Raw genomic sequence first — 19,387 nt, forward strand, 5'->3', positions numbered from 1 at the left:
ATGATCTAAGCATGCAAAAGCAGGCTTTCTTTGTAATTTTTTAAACAGAATATGCTCACCTTTTGGTCACATTGCGATGCTTAACACAATGTTGAAGCTACTTTGTATAGATGTTACCTGCATCACTGTTATGCTGTTACAATAGAATGAAATGCATACATTTATCTGCATAAAAATAAAGTATGAAAATCTGCACAATAATTCACCTTCTGACAATATACTCCAACAGACTCTAATAATTCTAATTGATTCTTAAGGCTAGTGGCCTTACTTTTGTCATCAGGAACTAAATCAACATACTTTTAACTTAGAGTGTGGAAGTAAATATTTAGAGAAAGCCAGAGAGAGAGTGAGACAGAGCAAGAGAGCCAACAAGAGAGTGAGAGATAGACAGACAAAGAGACAGCGAGAGGGGTCTGTCCCATTGCAGTGCTATGCAGTAAACTTGGCTTTGTGATGTACTTGCAGCTGCTTAACCCCACTGCCATTCACATCCATGCACCTCCAATGACACACTGCTAGTCAAAAGTCAGCTTGCTGATTTTACATGACACTGATCAATGAGCTGAACACCAGCATGTGTCCTACACTCTCAACTCTCAGTATAATACCTACAAGTTAAACAATTTCTCCTGTTTGCAGTGATAAAGATTGGGATCTACCCGAACATTTGCTTTTCATAATCTTGAGGGTGGCCATGTGTGATGGCATATAACATGCATGAATGTGCATGAACACGCACAGGGTTTGATCTTTTCTGAGAGACAGATCTGGACAGACATAAGCACTGCCAAACTGCTGCTGCCTGAAGAGATGTCAGCTTCTCCATACTAAACAGGGAATAGGGGTGTGTGTGCATGCGTGTGTATATGTCACAGTCAGCCTTCAAAGAGGCTGTGAGGCTGAGATTTGCAGCTCAGACCTGTCGCCTCACCGAACATGAGGCCACTTGCTCAATATGCCACCAAAACACCATCCAAATCCCTCCAGAGTTGCTGCGGAAATGACCCAAACTGTGCATCTTGTGCACCTGATAAAACTCACTGCCTCTCTCGAGTACATTTTAAGTCAATTAGAATAGCTCTCCAAGGTCATTAGCAAGCAGTCTAGACTTGACGATGTAGTAGGAAGGTCAGATTCTGTATTTTGTAGGATAGGTTTGTTTAGCCAGCCAAAATAGATGGGAATCATGCTTAAAGGGTGAGGCCCTCACCTTTTTCACAGCTTGAACACAGTATCAAACTACAAAATAATACATTTTCCTCCATTACACTGAAGGAAATGTACATCTGTCACAAAAAATATAAAACATGTGCTTGATGGCTTTGTGTCAGCATTTGTTAGATGGTCACAGATGAATGTTTGCTCAAATAGGGAAGAATCACATCTTAGATGGAAGCCAATAATTAAACACATGTTTAATGTCAGCTCTAGACCTCCCTGGAGTATATTGGACAGCTGAAGGGTTCCAGCTCACAGCCTTCAATAAGAGCGTTGCCAGGCAACTTGGTTTGCATTAGAATTATTCTGTTTTAGGCTTAAAAATAGAGGTTAGGTATAGCACAGATGTGCTAAGCAAACTAATTTCTTGGAAAAAATCTAAGTTGACCCAAGTACTAACTATAGTTCCTTATGTCCACTGCTTTTCACCTGTTTCATTACAGACTCAGTATTGTTCTTAGTCAAAACGATACCTCCCACCTCTTCTTCTTGCCCTCCTCTCAGGTAGGGGAGGTATTATAGTTGGGCATTTTATAAGTCATGGATATCACTTCATTTACAGTCTGGCGAGTATGCTAGTGAACATCACATTATGGGCCAAAGGGCTCACTCATGCATGCTATATAAGAGGTTTCTGCCAGACCGCTGAGTTTGTAGAAGAGATAACAGGAAAAAGAACAGAAGTAAGCATTTCAAAGGACACACCTATTCAGCAATCTGAAGATGAGTCAAAACAAGCCATATTAATTTCTGAACACTTAAATATCTAAGGAATGGCTACAAGTCAACAATAAGGAAATAAACCTACAGCAACCACTGGCGGTGTGGCAGTCTATATTTCCACAAATTTAAATAAAGCTTGTAAGTACTGCTTAAAAAACAGGTCACAACTGCTTTGTAATCACCTGTACCATGTTTTAGCTAACCAAAATCAATATGAAAAGTATGTGTAAGAAACAAATTCTATCAAAAACTATCTCATGCACAATTCTGCATTGGCTCACTGGTTTCTCCTAAATGTCACTTGTACAAATTACAGCTGGCTAATTAGCCTAATATCCAATTGTATTAGACCTTAAATAATGTTTTCCCAAGACCTGATATTAGGTAGTGTGAGGTACTATGTAATTTTGTAGAATTATGGAAAACTGATGCAGAGGTCTGAGGATATCACAATACCCGCACCCAGTGTAATTTGTGCTGGAACCTGTCGAAACAAGATCCAGGACCTCGTATTTGGAGCAACTGTGTTCTAGAACTTATTTATGTGAATCCAGCATCTCTGTGGTGTGTTATTTTTTATGTGAAATAAAGTAATATTAAAAAACTAATTTTGATTAAATGACACTTATTGATGTGTAAGCTCCTTTCCAAAAATTAAACTGGCTCGATGTCTTTGCTAGCTATACTCCTATCATAACCAGGTTATCAGTTATGTTTTGCATGCTTACACATCAGGAGGGATAGCTGATAGCGATTGTAAATCGTAAAAAAGACAACTGACTTTGTTGTCTTTTTTTTTTTTAAAGAAGCAAAAGTACCCATGTTTTTATTTCCATGCTATTTTCATGTTATAATGTAGTTTTGCAGGACATCGTGTTCTGAGAAAAAAACCTTTTCTCTCCTTGCCCACTTGCTGGATCACCTCACCCATGGTGTTCCGTTTACCTCGTTGTTTAGAAATTAAGCACTGCCTGCACCAGTCTTAGCATCTCCTCCATGCTGAATTGATTTGGCATTGCCCATGTGGCTGCAACTGAGGTAGTAGCTGATGCTATGTCACCTTTAATAACACCATCTTTAGATTATAGTAAGTAATAACACTTTACAGGAGTACATTATACAGTTACATAGTACTTAAGGGTACAATAACACAGTACTTATACAATGTGTTAGTTAAAAGTAGCTACATGTAAATTACTAAACAATATTGAAGTGCACATTAATACACAGTACATAAAACAATATATTAGTTATCATTACTATCATTAGTAAACATTTATTTGACCTATTACATACATGTTTAGTAATGCTTAATACTGCCTTTAGTAAAGCTTAAGTATTTTTCATTAATGAATCCTTGTTAACATTGGCACTTAAGTTTATAAGTGTCACTGATGTGCCAGCTTGCTTTTCTAAATTTCTTTCAACTGATAAGCAGTACAGCTTTGTATAGTTTAACAAAACTATACTTAGAACCCAAACTTGTAGGCTTAGCAAATTCACTTACATACATTTACTAACTAGCTAGTTCCTGCTGACTGTAAAGGTCAACCTTGGCCAAGATTTAACCTTTTCTTTGACGAACCATTGTGTGAAGTTGCTACTATCTCCTGTGACTGTATTTACCATTAATTTCACTAAGTTTTGGTTATCTGTGGTACTCGTAAAAACTTCAGGAATATTCGTCATGTGTAAGTGGACATAGATTTCAATATTTTATAAATGAAAAGAAAGTAAAAGGAGCCCTTACAGGGATGGGGCATAGGGAAAAGGATCGATGTTTTGCTTTACCTTTGCTACATTTACATTGCAAAAATGATATAGCATAGGCTCACACTGAAAACACTTTTTTGTGACCATACATCCTCTTTTTTTGGCCTAGGAAATGTGCCAGCCAAGATTTTTAAATGCCTAAAATTGGCTTTCCTTTCTTGTTGTCATTTGCTTTCTACAGTCGCCATACCCACGCGGCTGCTTTAGCATCGCTTTGACCATTTTTTTTATATGTCTCACCTTCTCAGCCATGGTTGATCATGTACACATGCCCTATATGCAACCACTGCTTCTCAGTGTGTGTGTTTAGCTGCTTCACAGAAGCATATGACCAGAGAATGTACATGATATTTGCTTTCTTTATGATCTTTTGTCTGGAGCTGTAACAAGCCCTAAAATGCCCAAATACAGAACTAATAGTGATGCTTTTAGGATTGGGCTAATTTTTTTGCAAAGTCTGTTTTGTCCATGTAGAGCATGCAGGTGACAAAATAATTTGACACAGATCAAATTATCACACATTTATTACATTCACACCCCAGCATCTATACTCCTTACTGAAAGCTAGTCACCCCAATTTACGCTGCCTTTATTCAGCAGTTGTTTGAAATTTGCATAGGAAAGCACAGGAAGGCAATAACACTTAGCTATACTTTTTATCCACCTTGTCCTTTTAAAGGCTCTATAACATTTTACAGCCATGGGGATTCAATTTATATGTATTCAACTATATAAGACTATGCATCAACTGTGTTTTTTTGTTGCATTTTTAATTTTACCAAGTAAATGTTCTTTAACTGCACATGCCATCTTGCTGCATGGCTGCATCCTGGTGCCAGAGAAGTGTAAGTGTACTGGAGCACGAAGCGACAGTGAGACAGACGCAACGGGGAAGCCAACTATGATATACATATATCACAAAACTCTATAATAAAAATAATCATTTATATTTAATACTGCTTTAAATTTATTTTTAAAAGGTTCCTTCAAGTAAGCCCACTGGTGACATCAGGATGACAAATGTTTTGTAATTTTTCAAGCTTTTTAAAGGTCTTTTCAAATGTCATTGGCCTGTGTCTCTTTGTGATCTCCAAGTAGTTAGGCTGCTGTTGAACACATCAAAGCAAATTAGATCATTAAAACTCCTGACAGGAGTCCATTAGTCTGAAAAAACATCAACATTATCAACGTTTTCTGTCACTGTTTCACTGTTTACTTAGAAAAAACAAAAAACTTTCACTTAAAAAGTTACAAGGAACAATGGGTCTTGTATAAATGTAGTGAAGTAAGAAGTATAAAGAAATAAAGTATAAATAAATGAATACCGTCAAATGTAGTAGCGTGAAAGAGTCTCCAAAAACAGAAATTATCAAGTAGAAATACTTCAAGACTACTATAAAGTAGACATTACTGTCAAAAATGTATTTTTAAATACTAATATATATATATATATATATATATATATATATATATATATATATATATATATATATATAAGAGAGAGAGAGAGAGAGAGCGCGCTAGTCAAAATTGTAATGAAGTACAAAAGATTTCCAGATAAACAGGAAACCCTGTGTGCTTCACTACAATCTCTACATCTTTGGACTTTTCTTGAACTTCTTGGCCTTTTTACTGCATGTATTTACCTTGATTACTTTGGATTTGGAAATTTGAAAAAATTATATATATATATATATATATATATATATATATATATATATATATATATATATATATATATATATATATAAAAAGTGAGAGAGAGAGACAGAGACTTCATAATGAAGAGATTACTCTCTATTTAAATGTACCAGAACTCTGTCTGTCATCCCTAGGTAGAACCTCCAGCTTCACACAGGTTCACTGGACCGGATTAATCCGCAGCACCGCAGCCTCATTGCTAAATAAGAAGCTCTCTCCCCAAGCGCCTAACCCTGGCAAAAACCACAAAAATCCAGCTGCAATGAAACATGCTCCATTTGCTTGCTGTGCCATTCATGCTAATGTCACCTCAGTGATGACAGCGCTAAGCTGCCCTGTCTCCAATAATACCATTCTGACTTTCATTTACATTGTGTGCATTGGATATTTCAAACGAACCCTGGAATTCTATTGTGGAGCTGGCCTTTTCAGGATAATACAGTATATTACGTTTCTCTGCATAAAAGTATAAGGCATTCTTTCAGTGTGAAATTTGGTTATAGTAGTATGTCAGATCTATACATAAATAAAGTAACTATGAGGACAGGGGCCTTCATACTCACAGGAATCATACTGCTGCTTTGTTATACCCAAAATATTTCTACAGAGCATGGGCAGGGCTGCTCTCTGCTGCTGGGGTTTTCTCAGAGGGCATATGACAGTGGAACAAATGGTTGACCTGAGACAGAGTGGGAATGTAACCTTTACACTGTCTGCGTGGGAAAGGGCCTGGGAAAGAGACAAGGCAGGAGTTCTGATGTCATATAGTCTGTGATGCTTCTCTGCTTCGATCTGCTCCAAATAGGAAATCCTGAAGCTGTCCTTTGGGACACCCCAGAGTGCCATCCCAGTCCAGATTTAGTTTCAGCTCTTTCCTCAAATTAATGAGGATATTAATTACTTCATAGCCCAAACTTTAGTGTGCCTGTGTCTGTCTGTCTGTCTCTCTCTGTCTGTCTGTCTGTCTCTGTGTGTGTGTGTGTGTGTGTGTGTGTGTGTGTGTGTGTGTGTGTGTGTGTGTGTGTGTGTGTGTGCATACACGCTTGCGTTTGTTGTTGTCTCATCTCACCCCTGGAATGAAGCTCCAAATATGAGCAAACTGCAAAGTAGAATTATGACAATATGCTAATATGCTATTATAATCCTATACAATTTTAAAGCATAGACAATTAATAAGGAAAAGAGAACCTGTGACAAAAAGAGAAACTAGAAGAGAGAGAAGAAAAAATAGAGCATAACAAAAGTATCTGGATAATCTAAAATCTCTTTAGGCTGTTGAAGTCAGTATCCACAAGACTTTACTCTTTCTCTTTCTGTTTTCCTACAGTGCCCTAAGTGTGCTAATACCCATTCACCATTCTTTCTCTAACATTTTCTTTCCTCACCTCTCATCTGCATATGTCCTTCCTAACCCTGGCTTTAACCTTTATTAGCCAGGACACCCAGCAAACAGGCAGCAGGGAGAGCCCTGCACCATACTGCGTTAAACAAAGGGCCGATGCATGTTTTTTTTTCCACAAAGGCAACAGAATGGTGTGATAGAATGAGCCACCTTTCTCTTTACAGCAGAGGCACTCACTAGATACTGCTCCTTTGTGTATTGTGGCCACAGCTTTTTTGTACTTACATGTAGTTAAAATGTGAACCCATTAGCTCCCATAGACACATAAACAGAAAATGGCAAAAGGGAAACACAATACACATCCCCTTTATTTGTTGCTGAAAATGAAGAAGAGTGTGGCTTGTCCATGTTGCACATTGGTATGGATTTTTGGCTAATGTAAGGAATTTCTCCAGGAGTAGAAATGAGGAAAAACAGGCTCTTCTCCAGATACCCTGCAGTAAGACAGGCCAAGTAGACTTTGTACAAAGAGGCCACCCCACCCACCCGAACACATCCAGTCCCATTTGGTTACTGGCTTGCTTTTATTTCTTTCACCTGTTTCTAATTGTTTCAATTGAATAAGAATTTTCCTTCACCTTATCTCAAGGCCAAAAAGCACAATCATGAGTTTCATTCATCCACCCAGGCTGTTTTGTGTATAGTACAAATACAGAGGCAAGGCGGGCTACAACAGTGATGAGTAAAACCCAACAACCTTGGCCCTTAAGGGAGCAACACTCGGCTGCCATTGATCTAGTGCTGGAAGACAGGAGTTACATGCAAAAGAGCAACAGAGGCTGTGCAATGCTTTCTAAGGCTGATGGCTAGATACAACCGGAAAAACACAAGGATTCACTCATATAGTCAGTCTTCATTCCTGGCTAGTGTCAGGACTGGGTGCTGAGAGAAAGACAGCAAGAGAGAGAGAGAGAGAAGGGGAGAGAGAGGTTCTCACAGAATCTCAGGAGCATACAGTGAAACTCCACTGGGTGTGAGAGGAGGTAGATGCCTTCTCCCGCAAGAAGGCGCAAACCCATGCTTGTTTACTCCAACACACACATTAATGGACAGACACCGGGGACTGCTTGCTGACTGCAGCAGCGTGGTGAAGCATGAAGGCCAGTGGGGGAGGGGAGGGCAGGAAAGAGAGAGAAACAATAAAAGGAATCAAGAAAAAGCTCCAAAAAAGCTGAGGAGGATGTGCACCTGAAGTGCTATAAGGGTGACCTGGGACAGGACGTTGGGACTCCAGGGTGAGGGAGTCGGGCTCTAGAGGAAGCAATAAGCTCCTTCTGGCAGGCGGCATTGGCTGGATCGATAGCCTGCTGCTCTCTGTGGCACAGCTAACACCTGGGTCTGCGCAATTCACTGTCACCTGGGTGCTTCACTCGTTCAGCCATTGGATTTATATATAACTCAGCCTTGCACTTCAAATCCTATGCATCAGGTTTGGATTTGCTGGTCGTCTTCTTTGGCACACCAAGCGAGTGTTGGCAGACTTTCCATCGACGTCACTTGGAAGGCATGCAGTAAAGATCACTTACTGAAGCATACACAGAACTACACGTAGGAGTGAGGCACATTAAGAGTCAGAGAGAATGAGAAGGAACATTGCATTTCAAACATTTTTCAAAATATCATCAACATTTTCTTAGCATAAGTGTTGTTGAAGTGCAGGGTCTGAACATGGTAAAGAGGACTCTACAGAGTTCTCGCAGGTCATGCTCACAAAGTAAACCCTACTTGGCAAAACTGAGCTGAAGCTCAGCTTAATACTCTGCAATTATTATGGAAAACTAAGGGTCCCTTCATATGAGATACATAAAACTGCTAAGTTTCAGAATTTGGTTCACATGCTTCTAATGAACATCAATATTAAGCAAATCCCTTGTCATGCCTGCTACAGACTTAGCTTAACTCATTTCGGCTACAGCCTTGCTCAAACACAGCACCTTTTCCCTGATTGTTTTTCTTTTTTTCTGGCATTGCGCAAGAAACAGGGAAGTAGCTTTGCAGGAAAATAAACAGTGTGAGATTAGCTATCTTTCTTCATGCAAACTACGTTTCAGAGAGTGATGTCAGCATGAGTGAATATCATACACAATATTTAAAAAAAAATAAGAGAGAAACAAAGAGAGATATGGTAGGTCATAATGGCAGAATGTGGAGGGAACAGAAAAAGAGAGAGAGGTGAGAGAGACAAAAAAGTGGGAAGGATAAAATGACAGAAAGCAAAAAAGCAAGAAAGCTCAAGCACAAACACTTCCTACTTATGTGACAGGCTGACAAGAACAAAACCGGGCCGAGACAGAAAACAAGTGGCTGAAGAAGTCGTTCATTTAAAGCTTGATGTGTGAATTCTCATAGCTCATGGCACTCTTGAAACAGGTGGTTATAATTCACTTAACAAGGTATTAGGTGGAGAGCAGCATGCTACGGTTCTCCCGCTTACTCGTAATGACTTAATGAAAACAATGTGATAATAGGTAGAATGATGCCCAGTCACCATGAGGGCACTGGCTTTATGACACCCATGGGAGCAGCTAGCTTAGCCTGCGATCCCACCTGTCCCTGTGAAGGAATTCAACACCAGGCCTTGTTGTGCAGAAAAAAAAGGCATGGAGGAGTCATTTTGGCACATGAAGTGGTTTTATATTTCATGGTATCAACTGAGTCCTGACAGCACCGAGGCTCACGACCACAGAAATCCTGCCTGAATTACTGGATATTTGCCGGCTGACCCCCACCCCTGTAAAATGGGATGTATTTAATATTTTATTTTATTTTCCACCAGCCAATTTTAGATTTAACCATAAGCGAACCTAATTTATACTGAACTTTAACAGACCAGTAAAGCCTCCACTGAACTAATAATAACACTCCAGCATGCAGAACATATCACAAGGTTCAGATGACCAGTAGAACTTGAAAAGTCAAAAAAAAAAAAGCCGTATGAGAGCGGCCTCTCTGAGGACAGCCAGAAGAGCGGCGCTAGGAGCAGTAGCATTGCAGGACCCACGAGCCGTTTGTGTGCAGAGGTAGCAGAGGCCGTCACTCCTGGAGGGGAGGGAGACACAGATGGAGGAAGGCCTGTGTGCCACAAGCAAGAACCAGCAGCTAACGCACGCCTCCAGTCCACCGAGCAGGCAGCCGGAGGCAGGCAGGCAGATCTGCAAGACCACTGATACCCCAGAGCAGCGTGTACACAGCATGCCGCCCCACACTTAGCCCCTGGTGTCAAAGAGACATGCGAACAAAGAAGCCCAATCAGTGGATTCAGCAGAGCAGGCCGAGGATCCAACAGCATGTGGGCATCTGAGCCGGAGAGAGGCAGGAGTGAGTGGTCTATAGACAGCGTCATAGTGAGCTGGAGAGAGGCAGGAGTGGGTGGTCTATAGACAGCGTTATAGTGAGCTCCAACTAGCATGGCAGAATGCAGCTCTGATCCAAGGAAATGTTTCTGCATTTCTGCATTTTCAAGGGCCAAAAGCACCGTCATTAGTAACTGGTAGTTACCACGTTGAACCGTACAAGCTTGTTTCTCCCAGAAAAATAAACTCCCATTAATGTTAGTGTTGCAGATATTTGTCCTGACCTTTATTTGTTTGTTTGTTTGTTTGTTTATTTATTTCAGAAAATATGCATTGCAAGAAATAGCAGTACTTAGCTAAATGCAACAATAAATATTCTAAAATAAGTTATACAAATGTGACAATAAATATAATAAAAGACAGCACTGTACATTATTTTATAATGCCATACTGCACAAACATATAATCAGATTAATCAGACGACCTCTCCAGGGGCCCCTATAGTTCCGCATTTCAATAACAGGCAATGCTCTGGGCAGACACAACTTGGATGAAATCGTATCGGAATGAACTTGCCAGGGTTCAGGGATCAATACTGTATGAATCTCTCCTGCACTGGGCCAGTGAGAGGAAGGCCATCAGGCCACGGATGTATGGGGGGAAAGGAGAAGCCTGAAGTAAATCCTCCCGCCTGTCAGAGGCAGATTGGGCCGCTGAGCCCACTGCTCCCTGTGGCCTCCTGGGACTATCAATACACCAAGCATGACACATTCATGGCCAGAGAATGCACTTTTATGAATCCTGTACTTATCTATACCAGCCCAAAGACAGAAAAAGGGACATATAGTCTCACTCTCTCATGCACCCACACAAATACACACAAACACAATGCTAAACAGATAGACCATAAAGACCTTTTCCATTTTGCTTTGCCATAAAACATGATCCAAAAGGTCAGAGAGAAGCAGGTTGGCAAATTCATTCAGTCATAAATTGAATTTTATGTGCATGCACATAACTGTTTTGTAAAGCCCTGTGAGAGAAAGGCACACACTGAAGAAAAACAGCACCACACATAAAAAAAATATTTTACAATAAATCTCTTTTCTCTTTTACCACATCGAGTTTTGCGGCTGCAGGTTTTTATACCCAAAATGAATCTGGGGAATCTGCTAAATTTATTCACTACAGGAGTTCATAAAAAATTGCACAAAGCAACTGCATTTGATTACCAAAAAGCATGATAATCCTCTGAAAACAGCAGCACTGTAAAGTGAGGTCCATTAGTTTTGGATGAGGGCAGTGATACCAGGATGAGGGTCAGCGCAAGGGAGACAACTCTGCTACTGCAAGCAACATTATGAAGAATGTGGTGCTTGCACCTTCATCTTCACCAGTACATCAGAGACTTATTTCGTTAAAAAGAATTATCTTAACTGTGCATCACTTTCGCTTCAGAAACAACAGTGCATATTCATGCTAATTCATACAAATCAACATGCCAGCAAACCAGATCAACTCACTGGTTACTGGGGCACTTGACTCAACCAAGACCAAGGGCACTGCATGAGAGAGGTGGAAAGCTGTTTGTGAAGTCTCAACACATACAAATAAATGAGGCAATGAAGTGGGAGATCTTCACTGTTTCAGTTCACAGTTCTGTAGTGGAGGGTTCCAAAAAGGGAACCTATTTATGGATAATTTTACATTTTTCACATGTTTGCATGAAGGGAGAACAAAGGCAATACTGAAGCTTTCTGAATCCAATATTTCAAGCTAATTTAACTCATTTGAGGCAAAAACAGATTTCCACATTTTGAGCACAATGGCTCTGGAGAGCCACCCTGCTTAGTGACCCATCTGTGGTCCTCATTTGCAAAGATCATGACACAACAAAATGCGGTGCATGCAATTATCTTCTAAGACTCTGTGGCTTTACTTACAACAGCTATTTTCAGGATCTCCGATGGATTTCTGACTATCACACTCGGTTTTGTAATGTCCTCTGGCCATAGTCATGGAGAGCAAGTTGTGCCTTACAGAGATGCAGCACAGAACCTGTGTCTACCTATACTCCCCATTGTCTACCTTTGCCCCCCATTGTCTACCTATGCCCCCCCAGTATCTATCTATGCCCCCTACCTATCCCCCCCCCCCCCCCCCCCACCACCAGTGTCCACCTATGCCTCCTCAGTATCTGCCTATACCCCCCACCCTAATGTCTGCCTATGCCCCGCATATCCTGTATGGGCCAAGATTGGGACCCACAGTGCACAGAAACACTAGAACTAGAACTCATGTACACTAGAACTCATGTAAACTGAAAATTCTGAAGACTGCAGCAGTGCCTCATAGGGAAAACAGCTGCTGTACAAATTTTCTGAATGCACAAAACTCTCCTTTTATTCAAGCAGACAGTAAAGAAACAGAAGGGGAATGAAGCCCTTTGAAGAAACCCAGGTCTTCAGCTACCAGCTGAACTGTGATAAGCTGGCATAAAAATCATACAGCATGCCACCTGGCTGAATTACTACAAAGCACACATGGGTAAGCTTGATTTAAAATGACTCTTTGAGGAGTAGCACTGTCGGAAACTGGTACTGCTCCACACACTCCGCACATTAACATTGATCTGAGCTGATGTGCTGCTGGTCTACTTCAACTAGCAATTCCTCTGAAACAGATTTCCATCAGGGCCTCCAAAAACAACTTGCTTTTCAAAACCTTCAATAAATCTCAGAGGAATCAACCAGTCCTTCCAAAGACAATAAAGGAAACCCAGAGCCCAGTTGCTCTCTTCGTTTTCACCCGTTTCCCATCATAGGTGACTCAGCACTGAACTGCTGTTTCAAGAGAAGAGGTGAAGAAAAGGGCCCTGCGGCAGTTCACACCCAACCACCCCCACCTCTCACCACCACCACCACCACCCCCACCCAACCCAGAACAGTCAGCAGAGAAGTCAAAAGAAAACAATGTCGACAAGAGATGGACTACTTCAGATGTTCTAGAAGAGGCTCCCTCGGCTGCTGCCCTGAAATTCTGCCTGCCTCTTCCTCGTTCATTACTCTGGCAGCGGCAGCCATGGCTGAATGCTAGGAGAAAAACAGGGCCGAGGTCATCTCAGATCAAGTTGCTAAGGGGAATCCAGAGGCAGCAATAACAAACATTTCCTGAAATTAAAGAGGGGACCCAATTCCAGTCATGCCCATCCTCATTGCTCTTTCTCAAAGGTGCCCTGCAATTAGTAAAAGTCAAAGGAGCCGACTGTGATGTCTGGCGGATGGACGGTTCAGTTTCTTGTGCGGCATCTTCGCAGTTTTAACATCTAAGGCCTCCCGCACCTTGGTGCTGTACACCTGGGCGTCAGTCTGTCTGAGCAAAGGTTCATATAAGCAGACTGAGCGTCATGTCTTCAGGAGGGGGAATGCCCACCTGCTAGGCTTTTGGTCCCGTGGCCCAATCCCCCACAGACTTCCCTGCAGACACACAGCTGCATGGAGCCATCTCGAAAACAAAGGCACTTGACAACAAGAGCTGGTACCGGGAAGAACAGATGGCATGCAAGTATGCATGCTGTTCCCAATGGAGAATACAACTACCAAGTTTTTAAAAAAGTATGTAAACAGTTTTCCTTCATGCCCATGACTCATACAACTCATACTCTGTCAAGAGTTTTCAATATATATTATCTTGTAAAATACAAAACAGCTCCTAGTAAGCACAATATATATCATAGTTTGAAAAATGCAATTAATAAACACTAAAAAAAACAACTTTCCTCTTGAGTTAATGAGTGCTTTTATGTTATGTTAACTGTTTTAGGGTTTGGCACACAAGGCTAAAAACCATAATGGCACAATCCTGCAGTACATACTGTTCACCATACAAAATATTTCTCACATTAAAAAAAATCAGCCTTCGTCATAAAAAAGCCTCTTTAAAATATGTCAAATTGTAATAGAAATAGACAGGTGAGAGCCATCAAGAGCTAATTGTAACAGATTGTCCCAGACACAGGGAGTTGTCTCCATAAACCAGCAATGTCACAAAGGCAGATAAAAAAGCCTGATACGTTTCAAATCTCAAGCGATCTCACACAGCCTGTGCAGTTGCTCACCATTCCATTTGAGTTCTTTTAATTATCTTCATGGGTTTTAATTATTTTCATAATTCAAACTATTCATCTTAATAATGTGCTTCATTCTCCTCATTATGGCTGACGCAGACCTGGGATGAGTTCTGCACCACTACATGAACTGGACTATTACAGAGTCTATAACTATGGCAAGGAGAACAAAATAAAATGTCCTTCAGAGGAGAAATAAATGAGAGGTCCCTCTCCTCACCACTCTGCAATTCAAAATTTCAAGTTTAAACTTTTGGCAATAGAATTTTCTCAGCATACCAGCTACAAAGGAGTCTTAGCCTACTTTAGGTTTTAGAAGTCAACTTGTCCTGCACCACTAATAATCTGCAATGCAATTAGACATTTCTTTCTCTTTTTCAACTATACAACCTTCTTATTCATCATTCTCTGAGGGGAACTGAAGTAATAACCTAATAATAAAATAAAATTTAGATTTAATTATGAGACTTAATTCTTAATCTGTTTTAATTAATCTGCAGGAGACTTTTGGAGTGTGTTGATGAGGGTACATAGAAAACAATTATACCAATAGAATTAATCTCATTTTAGATAAGAGGAGCTTACATCAACCAGACAAAGAAAAAATCCCAAAAGGGGGAAAAAAAAACACTATTCAGACATACTACCCCCACAAACTCAAGTATACTACTTCCCCAAACTCAGGTATACTATTCCTCCCACACTGAGGTATACTACTCCCCCCAACTCAGGCTGTACAAAAATGTCAGATATCTTAATAAGATAGGACATGAGATTACATTGGAAAATGTCCCACACAGAACCAGGCAAAACACAAACACACCCCTGGTACTTGACAGCTTGCTAAATGGACACCATTTTGTTAACTGAAAATCGATAACTTTCTCAAATGGATCATGACTGTTTGTCAAGTTGTTCAGGCAAGCCAAACTATAAGGCTATGTTGACAACAGATTGGCTTTGAGGGAGCAAAGTGATATCAGCAATGTAGCATTGCTTCCTAGTGAAACAACTCCTAAATTCTGTGTAAGAATATATGAAGGACTAACTGTATGAGTAACTGTGAAAATTAATTAATTTTCTCTAGATGGTCATTAAATTGGGCATTAAATAAACAGATTTACAAAAAAGGGAATCTATAGTTCTTATTTTTCTTAGAGTTCCTATGTTGAGGTGTCTGTATGCAATGGCAATATGAAAATATTCTGGTTTTGCTCACACTTTAACAAGGTTGATCTTTTAGCCCACACTGATTCCTTTATACTTTAGTATTCCACACCATTTGCCACTAATACATATTAAACTCTCAGAGGTGGGCTATACACTCAGAAATGAAAAGACTGACCTAGAAGGCTGTGACAACGCAGCTCATGGCAAGATCTTTTCTGCACATTGTGTAATGTTTATTACAATCACGTTGTTTCATGGTTTTTCAGGGGTTTTTTTTGGCAAGTTTTGTGTGTTACTCGACCTTAAAATGCAGTGGACAACAAGGTAAACACCAGTTCAATCACAATGATGCGTTCATAGAATAACAAAGCCAGGGGTGGATGCATCATTGAGGTGTTCGTGCTGATGGACGAGGAGGAGAGCTTTGCCCTGTATTCTCGAACGGTATAGGCGTAATGTCCTGTGCGGAGCATATCAAACTGAACTCGCAAGAAGCACGGAGAAAACAAAAATACTGAAAGTCTGCAATTTCATGGAAAAACATGTAACTTCACACTGGCGTGAAATAACGTAACCTAAAGACAAATAGATTGGCGTAATAGATTTTAACCTATTAAAATATTAAATATAAATAGCAGCAAGACCGTCGGTATGATCTGGCTAAGAAACAAGCCTAAAACACTGCTTTTATAATTTTATTCAGTGGAAAGAAATAAAACAAATCAGCCCAGACAACGGTATTAAAAAACCTCATTAATATCGTTATTAAAACTGCGCGGGTGAATTAAAGAGGGGAAAGTCTATAACAGTTTAGCCTACCTTCAGAAAACTTTTTTTAAAATAATAATAATTATTTTTTTTAAATCTCGCCTGTTAAGATCAGGGTACGCGATCACACGAGTCGTTACTTCTACTGTCCAGGTGGATTTTCATGCATCACAAAACCAAATCCGGAACATTTTATACCCAGAAACACATACAAAAAAAAAAACGCACAACGCGACGATTTATTTTTATCCGTAAGATATCTTCTCCCTTTAACTTAAGTGTAACTAAACATCCACATTAAAAGTTCAGAACAAAATTTTAAAACAACTCAGACAATTCCGTCTTTAAATTATTTCTAGAGTATTCGTCTGGTATCTTCATGGCCCAAACATGAACAACTTTTAAAGTGCGAACAACACGGGAGAGACCGGACTTTACCTGTTGGTCCCTCAACGCTGTCGGCGTGAATCTGAACAGCAAGAATCAAAAGAATTGCGCAGGTATTCATTTTATGTTTTTAGTCCAGTTTGAAAGACAAGCGGAAATCATTTCAGTGACTCCACTAGTACAGATTTGGTAGGTTGTGGACTCCAGTCCATCGATTCTCGAATTCCAAACGAAGCGTAGTTGAGAGTCGCGCGAAGTGATACGAGGACTGCACGAACCGTTCAAACTGACGTCAGGATAAACACTTAAAATCCGGAATTTTTCCCAAGAATACTTTCTGGCGTTTAGACATGTGCGATTGACGCCTCCGTGTGGCGCATTGCAGAATTTATATGGGCAAATTCACTTCCCGGTGCTCAAATATAACATTTTGCACAAGTATAATAATAACTTGGCTCGTACTACTACATAGTTGTCTCCTCTCATTTACGAAAAGGCATCTGAAATCAGTCAGTGCAGTAAGAAGAAAATACACAGAGATACTTTGTTATATTAATAGAATAAAAAGAACACAAGATGGAGAAAAAAATGATTACGTAGTTTATGTAGTTATAAGCGTACATGTGAGTTACGAGCTCTGTGACCAGCATCTTCTGCAGTAAGGTGTTTCAAATTCTTATCCCCTTGAAAGGTCATCAGATACACTTGTACATAATGAGGTCCAGGTAGAAAAATGCCTTAATTAGGACACATTTAAACTGCCCTTAATTCAGACTTTTTAGAACAAGGAAATGGCAATACTCAATTTGTTTCCAGTGCATTCCACAATGCCTTGAATGGCAGAAGCAGAGGCCAGGGCCACTGGCATGCATGTACCAGCATTGCAGAATGCTGGAGTAAGTCCTGACTGTAGACAGGGTTTCAGCCACATAGAAGGACAGGTGACCATGCCAGAGAGCAACCAACACACCAGGTCCCTGGAGACCTTCTTCCTACCATTGGCCAGCCTGTCTGTGGGAATAGATTCAGGAGGTTCACTGGCTTTGCAACGGGCAGCAACCTGTTGTCTGTCTGAATTATTGTTATGATTCCAGCAGGAACAGGCAGAGGTAGAATGCAATTGCAGGAGGCAGTTTATTAAATGAGGAAACAAACATGAAGGGTAAAACAAACAGAGGCAAAATGGGTAACACTAAGGGTAAAATTACACACTACCAGAGTAAACAGAAAGTAATGACAACAAACCCAGTTGACAACAGTAAATGAGCATAATGCAGAACTGACAGAAGGACATAACTTACCACAATAACCAACAACCAGAAGACAAAACCACAGGGCTTAAATAAGCAAGACAATCATACACTAAACAGATACAGTGTACATTGTGTATATAAACATACTATACATATATTGTACATACATTGTTAATATATTTTGTATATATATAGATATATATTTCCCTATACACCCCTGTTTTTTTCTCCTCAGCGGAGAAAAGGAAACTAAGGCATGGAACCAGGGAGGGCAGGAAGACAGGGAAACCGTGATATCTGGGACGTGAGGAGGGTGGGCATTCATGACAATTATGTCTGTTATTTATGCTTATCATTTAGATTATTATTTAACAATGTTATTATACTGTTATATTAACTATTATTAACAATATTTTATATTATTATTATTATTATTATTATTATTATATTGATTTGTTGTTATTTGAGCTGTAGGAACTGCTGTGAGGACAAATTTCAAAATTACAGATCATTTGCACAGATTTTGTAAGAGCATGAATGCATTTGGCTTTAGGCTACTGATGTATATCCAATTTAACCTATTTTTTTATTACTCTGTGATAATTACGCTGTGTAGCTCTGGACTAGTTTATATGCATATCATCCACAACCAGCAGCAAACGTTTTAAAGGTTAACTATACACTCACCAGACACTCAATCAGAAAAACCTTTAGCACCTATAGCCAAAATTGTTTGTGCACAATTGTTGTTATCCTTTCCTTCAACCAGTGGTCAGTTTCTAACCATAGGAAAACTTGTCTTGAGAGATTTGGATGGTGGACCACTTTCAACTCAGCATTGACATTGATATTTAACCTATTCCATTACCATGCCATTGTTAATGTTGTGTTGAGAATGGTCCTCCAGCCAAGTAATATCCTCTCCATGGTCTTTTGTCCAGCAAATTGCACAGTGCGCCTTGGCAAAATGCACCTGATATATGCACCTATGTCATAAGAACTTAATAAAATGGTTAGTATGTGTAGGTGCCAGGTAGGTTATACTAATTAAGTGGGTGGTGGGAGTGCATCTACACTACTTAAAAACATGAAGCTTATAAAGTGAAGAATCCTGTTTACAAAACTGGCTTTTCAAGCATAGCGCTGCACACAAACACACACATTCATTTACAATAGTAGACACACTCACCTGGCATGACATGGCATTATTCACAGCTTCTTTTTTTTTTGTGAGATGGTGCAACATTTTCTGAGTAGACCTTTTGTCCAGAAAGCCTTAAGCCCCTTAAACAATAGACTTTATCCAGCCAGCTCTGCAGCCAATAACTGCTGTGCCATGTTATCTACGCAGGCCCGCAGGTTGCCTGGATTCTGACTAATCTTTTTAGAACTTTGCAAAAGAGAGGCCATCTATTGATTCATGAATAGCAGCAACAGTTGCAAACTGTAGCTCACCTGCCTATTGTTCTGCCATACCCTACAGTCAGGAGGGATAGTACAGTGATGCCCTACAGTCAGGATGGATGGTGTAGCCATACCCTACAGTCAGGAGGGATGGAACAGTCATACC

General features: G+C 40.1%; 1 protein-coding gene across 12 annotated transcripts in view; it reads right to left on the reverse strand.

Annotated features, from left to right (window-relative positions):
- ptprub (protein tyrosine phosphatase receptor type Ub) overlaps positions 1–16,856 on the reverse strand; it is a 137,332-nt gene extending 120,476 nt beyond the window's left edge. For 6 of the 12 annotated variants that reach the window (XM_035530549.2, XM_035530545.2, XM_035530546.2 and 3 more), the window contains exon 1: positions 16,616–16,856. In XM_035530549.2, coding sequence (XP_035386442.1) covers positions 16,616–16,685 — 70 coding nt within the window. In that variant the 5' untranslated portion in view covers positions 16,686–16,856. The remainder of the gene's footprint in view (positions 1–16,615) is intronic. The other 6 variants (XM_035530554.2, XM_035530551.2, XM_081695832.1 and 3 more) reach the window with 1 other exon arrangement.
- Between the last annotated feature and the right edge of the window lie 2,531 nt (positions 16,857–19,387).

The sequence above is a fragment of the Electrophorus electricus genome, chromosome 14 (assembly GCF_041902795.1).
Source record: "Electrophorus electricus isolate QZ-2024a chromosome 14, ASM4190279v1, whole genome shotgun sequence".
Taxonomy (NCBI): Eukaryota; Metazoa; Chordata; class Actinopteri; order Gymnotiformes; family Gymnotidae; genus Electrophorus; species Electrophorus electricus.